The sequence below is a fragment of the Poeciliopsis prolifica genome, unplaced genomic scaffold (assembly GCF_027474105.1).
Source record: "Poeciliopsis prolifica strain line A6 unplaced genomic scaffold, Auburn_PproV2 SCAFFOLD009, whole genome shotgun sequence".
NCBI lineage: Eukaryota > Metazoa > Chordata > Actinopteri > Cyprinodontiformes > Poeciliidae > Poeciliopsis > Poeciliopsis prolifica.
In genome coordinates, this window is record NW_026562384.1 from 6945802 (window position 1) to 6954913 (window position 9112).

Sequence of the window (9112 nt, forward strand, 5' to 3'; positions counted from 1 at the left end):
CCCCTTCAGCGACATAAAACTGAGACTCAGCTCAACAAGTTCACACCAACTTCTCACTGGAGTCATTTAGCCGGTTCCTCATACCGCATGGTTGGCAACAACATAAATACAACAGCAGAAGTTGAGGCAATTGCTGAGTGTGACCTTCCATTAATAAGAAACCTACCAGGAGAGTTTTATGCAACTAATACAAACAAGCAGGAATTGTGACTGCTGTGTGCTGCACTTGAAGAGCCAACGAGGCTTCCTCCAAGCCATCTTAGCACTCTCACACAGACCTGGATCATAGAAATGGGGTAATTGAAACAAAAGGGCAGAGTTTGACAGAGATGTAGTGCCTTCGCAGAGTCTCTGCACAGACTGCAGAAAATAAGACCCAACTCCTCCCCTCTGCAGGGTCCATCCTCTCTGTGTCCTCCGTAAAGGCGGCGTCCTTTCTTCGCTTTTCAAGACGGCCATTTGCAAATGATAAGTGCAGGGACACAGCCTTGTGAAAGATAAGGCGGCCGGACATTTGTCATGTAATCGAGCGTGCTCCACGGCTGTTTAAGGCTGACCTGTGTTGACATGCACTGTTTACCTTTTATTTGTTTATTCTGAACTATTATCTCTGCCTTCATTAATCACCACAGGCTCAGACTGAGGAAATTACTTTGCAGACTTCGGACAGGAAAATATTAACTCGAATTAGGTTTCTTCGTTTCCTCCTGGCAAATAAAAAATGCAATATTTGATTAAGTGAGTCCAGCAAATAAGCAGCTACGCTCTGTCACTGTGATACTGTCCATTTCTAACTTGAAATTCACAGCGAGCGGATTGTAAACCCGAGGCGAGAAATCATTTAAATTTTTCTTTGTGTAATTGCTTTCTTGCGCTTTATGTCCTGCATTTTTACTTCATGCAAATTTACTGTTTGGAAACTAAACAGTCTGAAGTCAAACTAGCTTACCACGCTGTTCAAATTGTTCTTTTGCCTGTGTTAGTTGAATTTATTTCCAGTGACGAGCGAGGCCATTAAAAAAAATAAAATACTCTTTTCGGGTATAAATTATCATTTCCCTTTAGAAGACCATACTCTGGCAAATGCACGACGATCACTTGCCATGCATTAGCTACAGGACAAAAACGAAGTGATTTTAAATTCCTTTGACCAGAAGGCAATTTCCCCCCAATAAATTATGTTAATTTCAGCTTTTGCTCTCCTTATCACATTCTTTAGTGAGTCAATGAGGAAAGACAAAGCTGGCTGAGGGAAAGACAACTCCGAGATGACTCAGAGTCATTCACAGGAAAATGACGAGATACGTCTGGCTAAAACGTCTCTCTTTGATAAAACAGCAATAACAAAAGGGAAGTCACAGATTACTGCATTATGCAAGAGATTTCTCCTTGTTGTCATTTAATGACTAGCCCCTTGCATCATCGCAAGGTTTACACCCCGTGGAAATTGCTCACACAAGTAAGAAGGTGCCTGATAGCAAATCCCAGGTTCCCTTGCCGAACAAGACAACAATTGCTTGGCAACACTCTCACTGGGAAGAAGGGAAAAAACCAAACAAAAAAATATAGAGGGTGGGTTTTTCTTTCTTGTACATTGATATCTCAGCTTTGATGATCTTTTCAGAAGGCACAATAAAAAAAGCAACAAACCAAAGACTGAAGAAATGGTAAACAACAGAAGCAACAGGAGGTTGAGATAAAATGCAGACCTACACCTTGCACATGACCACACACACATGCATGTATGCAAATCTTTGTGGAAACACCCTCCCACACACACAATTGCACTTTGCATACAAAAAACATCAAGTGGTGCACACGCAGACAGGCAAAGCAGAACAGTTTTTTTTGTTGCTATTGTTCGTAAGACTCTGAGCTGAACGCAAACTCCTGAAACCAATCTGTCAGATCTCTCACAGCTCCGAGCTAGAGGAAGTCCCCAAACTTAAGATTGACAGCTGTACTTTTATTACTGACTAAGTTACGTTTCCTTGGAACAAAAAAAAAAAGGGAAGCCAGCTTTGATAACGGAGGGTGCCGAGTCAGCAGCTTGGCTCAATACAGAAGATGGCTTGACTGATCTCAGCTGAGGCCATCCTGATCCTGATGCGGAAAGAATTGGCTCCCAAATTACTATCCAATCCATTTCTGGAGCTCACTTTTTCTAATAAAAGTAGCCTCTGAGCTGTGAGGGGAGCCTTGAAGATGCTTGTACCGGCCAAAAAAAAAGATACTAATCAAATTTCAAAACTAAAGGCTATACTCTTAATTTTAAATTACTACACTCAAGTGTTTTCCGGTTGGGGGTCATGGAAGCCTGTTGAACCTTTCCTTAAAAGCAGGAAGCAGTAAACTCCAGTTATTCATCTCATTTCAGGGGAAAAGAAGCAACCTGTGAGAAATTAGACTCTTAAAAATTGACCTATTTCTGCAAGTTTATAGAGAGGGGGTGTAAACTGAGGCACGGATCATGCAACCTTCACACTAAATTGATTCACAAAGTTACGCCCCCTCGGCTAGGAACCAGAGCTAAACTTCTGAGCACCTACTCCAACCTTAAAACCCTGAAACTAACCCAAATGCACTTGAAAGAGACTCAACTTGTCATCATTAAAAACTGACTTATAAACAGCACTAGCAATCTGTTTCCTCTTTTGCTTGTTATACAAAGTCCCTTGAGCATGTCTGTTTGTTTAATCTTAATATATTCTTAACTATGCAGTAATTAATGCAAGAGAAAGGGCCCTCTGAAATCATCATCTTAGTGTCCTGAAGCAGGAGGCACAGCTACACCAACTTAAACATGTTTGCCTCCTGTCCAAAGCAAGGTTAACCAGACGGAAACATCGCAAGGCAAATGTTGTGTGGGCTGCTTGGGTTGTGGATACAAAGCAGCTGCTTCCAGATGTTTACAGCTGTGATGATGACGTAGAGCATCGCAGAGACATTGCTATGCGAATAATCAAAGCTGTGGTGTGAATTACAGGTGCACAGGGCAGGGTTTGATTACCCTGCATAAGCCCCCCCATCTTTATTTGTCCTCTAGTACATTCACCATGAACGTAGTAAGAAAGGAGGAAAGGATATTGTGTTAGGATTTCAGATCTCCCTTGTTTTTCTTGCGATGCTCAGGTTTCTGTTAGGATAAATGGCTGCTTCATCTACTTTTAATTATTACTAATCAGATACTGATTTTATGTTCATGAAAAAGCCAAGAAGAACAACCATCAGGATTAAAATAAAGTTATAATAAATTATTAACTGTTTTCAAAAAGACCCAGGCTCAAATGGTGACGGTGAAGGCCATCTGGCATTTGTTTAGCTATGTGACAGTGACAGTAATACGGTGCAGGATTGTGTGAAGTGTTACAGAAGCAAAGAAGCAATGTCAGTAGTGTGGTCTTTTCACAATGTTTAACGTGTAACAAACTATATATAACATAAGCATAATACAACAACAGCCATATTAGTTTCAGATCTATAGCTTACCAAATTGTCATATCAGTGCAGCCCTACTTGGGTTAAAAAACAAAAAAATAGTGGGGCAGATTTATCCAGTGTGCAGCACTTCAATATAAATTCCACAGAGTAGAGAAACATGGGCAAGTTTAGCTGGTTTTGTTTTCATCAACCCTGACTTTTATTTAGCAGTCTTTGCTGTTTCTCACAGGGTGAACACGCAAGAAAGACAACCATACAATCGAACAGTCACTCCGAAGAGCAAGTTTAAATTACTCTGATATAAACGTGTTAAAAAAATGTTAAATAGTTTCCAAACGATTTCAAATGTGAAATTTTCAGATAAAAAAATAAAAAATAGCTGCTCATGGAGGACCCCTGCTAGTCTTGGGACCTGCTGCTTAGCTTGCTTTTTCCTCAGGCCGGCTTGGTGTCACGACATAGTTCATACCCCAGTCATGAGGCTAATAAGAAAGCATGCATCACGTCCAGTTTATCCAACGTTACAACTATCTTAAAAAATATATCATCTTGGGTCCTCATGGATTTCATTCTGCTACTGGGAGAAACTTCTCCCTCTTCTTGTGCTCCAGGCTGGGCTCACTCAGATTGTTTTTTATCAGGGCTCATTTGCATGCAATCTGGAGCGTCTGGCCAGGGCTACATCATAAAATATAACTCATCAGCGCGAGTAGGTCGTCTACCAACTCAGTAAAGCTGTCACCATACTGCGAATACAGCAGGAATGAGTGCTGGCGGCGGGACGAGCGAGGAGTTAAATGATCCTAGTCGGTTTGCAGCCAGCAGAGGATTCAGGTTGAAGTGGATGAGCACATGCTGGAAACGTATCCGCACACAAAGACCCCAACTTTTATCATCATAAACAAAGTCGAATGAGGCTTTTGTGACCATATGAACAAAGCTCTTGTTTATTTATTTATTTGTTTATTCCCCCCCACCCCCCAGTCATCGATTATGCGGCAGGTTTACAGACAGGTGCAGCTCAAACTTGCGCTGAAGGCGAATAATAAGCAATAAACTTCCATGTGTTGATTAACAATCCTTCCATCTGCAACATGTCGGACAGAGGAAGGGTCCTAATTCTCCATTAGGTCAGGTTTTCACCTTGAAGAAGCCGTAACCTTGCAGGTGCGGGCTAATTGAGGAGTGATATACAGCTAGCAAATTACTGAACAATAAAAGCTGCCAAGAACGTGCTCCGTCACGCGCCCGGGCTTTTCCAGAAAAAAAAAAAACACTATAAGCTAACAAAAAACTCACGTGCGATGTTTTTCAAAATTATTACAGCCCGGTGCGCCTTTCCTTTTTTTATTTTTTTTTTTTACAACATGAATAGTTGAATGAATAAATGAAATAATAAAGTGTAACTTACCGCCGGTGGAGGCGATGCCAGCGAACGTGAGCCCGAGCAGAAGAAGCGCAGCGTTGAAGCCGCAGCGGACAAAGGGGCCCGGAGATAAGGGCATCTTTCAGCTGTTTCGATCACTTAAGTTTCAATGAAAACGAGAGCAGCAGAAACAATCTGTTTTCAAGACCGTAGAGTGTCCTCTGAGGCACTTTTAGGGCTTCTTTTTTCGTTAATAAGTGTCTCTTTTTTTCTTTTTGCCTCAGTATGTATCCTCGTGCCGCGCCGTGGCCATCAGCATCCAGCTCGTGCGTCTCCGTTGCTCAGAACAACGCATCACAGGTGTGGTGGAGGAAACTGCTGCCTTGTGCTCGCCCCGGTTCTTACTGTAGCCGCTACTGTATCCCTCCAAAGCCGATCACAACTCTCTCTGTGTCGCTGCGCCGAAGAGGAGGAGAAGGAGGAGGAGAATGACTGCAGTTTCTGCTTGTTCCCGTCAACTTTGCAGCCTGCGCCTGCAAGGATACCTTCTCCAAATGCGAAAATCGTGAGAATTGGCATCGGAGGACAGAACATCTGCTTGCACAGCAATGCTGGAGTGCTGAGAGTCGGGGAAGGTATACACACAGAGACACAACACGCTGCGTTGAAGGCAAGAGGAGCAAAACCAGGAGCGGATCGCGTTTGGGGAACGGATCTCGCCCGCTGCCCAGTGTCTTACCAAAACATTTGCATATCATCAATAAGCATAACTACAAACCACGCACTGGCAGTGCACGAAAGAATGGAAATGAACGCGCCCGTACTCTTGCGAGTGTGCTTTTCATATCCTCTGCCTTACATGAAAAATGATGGATATGTCATTCAGCCCTGCATGATAGGAATCACATCGATGCTTTGCATACAAATTCAGCACAGATCGCATCTGCATGTCATTGAGTTTCTGTTAAATAGGCCTTTGGTTCGTCTGGAGGCGCATGAGTGACGGACAAACACAGATGAAGGAACCTGAGGATTAGCGCTCCCGTGAGAAGCCATTCACCTGTCAGCAAACTCTGCAAACCAAAATGTGACTCCAGAAAGCTTCTCTGGCATTTATTTATTTATTTATTGCAGGGTGTCAGAGGAATGATTGTTCGACTGCTCGGCCATTTCCTTTGACTATATTACCAAGAAATCAATGGCAAAGACGATTTTAGGATAGCAGTTTTCTTTCCAGTTTATAATTCGACACAATAAAAAAGTGTCAAATTAAAATAAACTATTGTCCACCCACTAAAAGAAAAATTTCACAAAAATTTTCTTTGAAAAAATTTGTGAAATTTCAGTGAAAATTTTAGAGCTTGTTCTGTTTCGTGCGTTTTCTTTGACATCAAACATCGTACACTAGAGGCATTTAAAAACGTATAAAAAAGACAAGAAATTTAAAAGTACAGTATTAGTAGTACAAAGTCGGAAATGACCTCTTAGACAGATTTGTTATGTTTTCTATGTCATCACCTGATGACATGTAAATGTGCTACAATAAATTACAAACCACTAGAGATCAGACACAACTAGTATCACTTTCCATTGATTCACTGACTTGGTTCATAATTTATACATTTTCGTCTCTTCTGCATATGAGTCATAAGTTCTGTCATTCTAGTCAAAGGATCTAAAGGGAAATGCCCTGGCTGATGCTCCGATGGACACCATGCCTACCCAATGGACTGACATAATCTCTGGGGGACAAATGATGCCCACCCAATCATTAAACAAATCAGCTAGCATTAATTATTAAACGGTGTGGCAGATGATGCCTTTTGGCTGTTTTTGATATCAATTTTGAGGTATTTGAGCTATGTTTAAGTTGCACGGTGTTCAACCTTATTGTATTTGAGATTGAGTTTGACTTTGATGACCCCAAAAGCATAATAGACACTGCTGTGTATAATGCAAAGCTGAAATAAACTGTGATTATGATGATCATATTCAGACCTTTTGGTAAATTTGTTTAAATTCCTGTTTAGATTTTCTCATGCACTGCTTTTGGAAATAATTTAAAAATCTCTAATTTACTGTGAGAATTAAAAGTATTTTTTTGTCTGCGAAACAATCCAGCATAATTATAAGTGCACCTGCTCTTTATTGTGCCAGTGAGGGTCTACTTTGAATAACTATAACATTTGATTAGGGCAATTATTAATAACTAGTCATTTAGATCAAAATTACCAAGTCGAGGCACCACCTGATTGTCAGGAATATAATAGCCAAATCATGGCCAAATTGTGCAGTCTAAGTTGTTTATAAAAACCAATAACATTGACAAAGGTGATTATTTCAAAATGATAAAATATGTATTTTTGTCTGAACTAGAAATCGGAAATTTGGAAAATTTACTCTCAATCTATCCGTTACTGCATTGATGGATCGTTTAAGAATTAAAAATAGCTAAATAATGGACAGAGAGCACTTGTTGCCACTCATAAAATAGCACCTTAAACAGATCAAAATAATAAAATTTTTTGCTGAGGAAGCGATTTATAGTTAGACCAAAGTGATAGACAACATTATTGTTTATGAGCATCAGCATTCGCTAGACGCCGATGGTAAAAACAGCTCCCTATCACCTGCGGTCCTAAAAACAGTTAGCAGAGGCGTTTCATGAGGCACCACCTGACTGTGGCTAGCACAGGTCAGCTTGGAAAAGTAGGATGTGTTTTAGTTCTTGTTTGCCCAACATTCGCATCATTTGGGTAGAAGGTGGCCAAACTCAGTGAAACTTCTCAACTCTGGAGAGGAGCTGAATAGGCTGCGTCCTCTTCTGCCTTGGGAAAGTGGCAGCCTGTGTCAATTTCCAGCACCAATCTTGGGAACTTGTAATTTAAAGGGTTCTTTTTGCAGAATTCTGAATAAACCAGGATCAAGGTTTATCATTTTGGATGAATTAGGTACTGAATCCAGTAATAGCAACCTGTGTTTTTGGATCCAGGACATGGAGTGGACTTTCTCTCTGCTGGTGTGAGAAAGTGCTGTCCTCCATCTTCACCCATTGTCACCTGAGGCATGCACAAGTAGAAACTTGTGTCTGGGAGGGTAGATCAAATCTTGTTTAAGTAGTAGTTTTAAATAAAATAGCCACACTAACCAAGACAAGTTGTTCCGCTTGACAGGTGACAAACCATATCTAATGAGTGTTTGACAGAAATGTCTGGCCAGTCACTTTAAAGGTGGAGTGTAGGTGTCTTTGTTTATTCATTCCTCCACTCCCACATATAGTCAGCAGAATAATAAGTGGAAGCACATAGCTGGACCAATGACTTACCAGCTAATTATGGGACTCATGTAGATGGATGATTCCTTAGATAGAGCTCAGCTATTACAGCCTGCAAACTCATTAAGCCCTTCTCTCTGTCCAGCATCCCCAGCTAAAGGTCAAAGTCAAAGTGAGAATGACACCAGCAAGCACGGACACATGCAGAAATGCACAGCCACAATCAAACCCTCACAGGCACACTGAATGTGAGGGAGTATAGAGGCAGCTATGAGGCGGCCAAATGGAGGAGAGTGACTCAGCCTTGGTCACTTGTGAGGTTGCTCGTAATGATCTCTCTCATTCTGCTAATCTGCTCCACGTCCTATCAGGCTGTGCAAGCTGGAGCGTGGCTCTTGCAGTCACTGCGTGCTTCTCTTTTTTATTTATTTATTTCTCAGAAAAAGCATTTAAACTACATGCATTTCAAATGAGGATCAGAGGATGTGTACATATAAATACATGGTCATTTATACAATCCTCTTTCAGGTCAGAAATGGTGCTTCGGTCCTTTTAAGGAATTATCAGAATGTGTTTTCTGTCTGCGGCGTGTGTTTGCTGAGTGAAAGCAGGGCCATAACCTCCTCCACACTCTTCTGGGTCTTCGTCTGCTTCCTCAATCAGGCTGCAGTGAACAATCACAGCTCTTTTGGGAGTTGACACAAGCAGTTGTTCATCGATCTGTGGTGTTGTAATTAATTTTCTTCCCGTCATCGGCTTGAGTTACAATATCCTAAGACGCACTGCAATCAATCACAGAACCGAGACAGACCCATCATTTCTATTGTGGCGTCCAGAATGAGCCGCAGCAGCTATGATCCTAAGAGACGTGCTCAATGACCTGACAAGTGTTAAGAAAGCACACAGCATCATTTGTGTGTTTTGTGTTCGGCGTTTGTCCTTAAACCAGCGCAATTACACACCCAGCCTATAAAGATAACTGATTCTCTTGGTCAATATGTATCGATCCGAAGGAGGTGTCCAGCATGAAA

At 41.5% G+C, this 9112-nt stretch overlaps 1 protein-coding gene across 5 annotated transcripts in view; it reads right to left on the reverse strand.

The window, feature by feature from the left end:
- The window catches only part of unc5a (unc-5 netrin receptor A), a 198086-nt gene extending 192643 nt beyond the window's left edge, over positions 1–5443 (reverse strand). For all 5 annotated transcript variants that reach the window (XM_055034635.1, XM_055034637.1, XM_055034636.1 and 2 more), the window contains exon 1: positions 4853–5443. In XM_055034635.1, coding sequence (XP_054890610.1) covers positions 4853–4946 — 94 coding nt within the window. In that variant the 5' untranslated portion in view covers positions 4947–5443. The remainder of the gene's footprint in view (positions 1–4852) is intronic.
- Positions 5444–9112: the final 3669 nt, after the last annotated feature.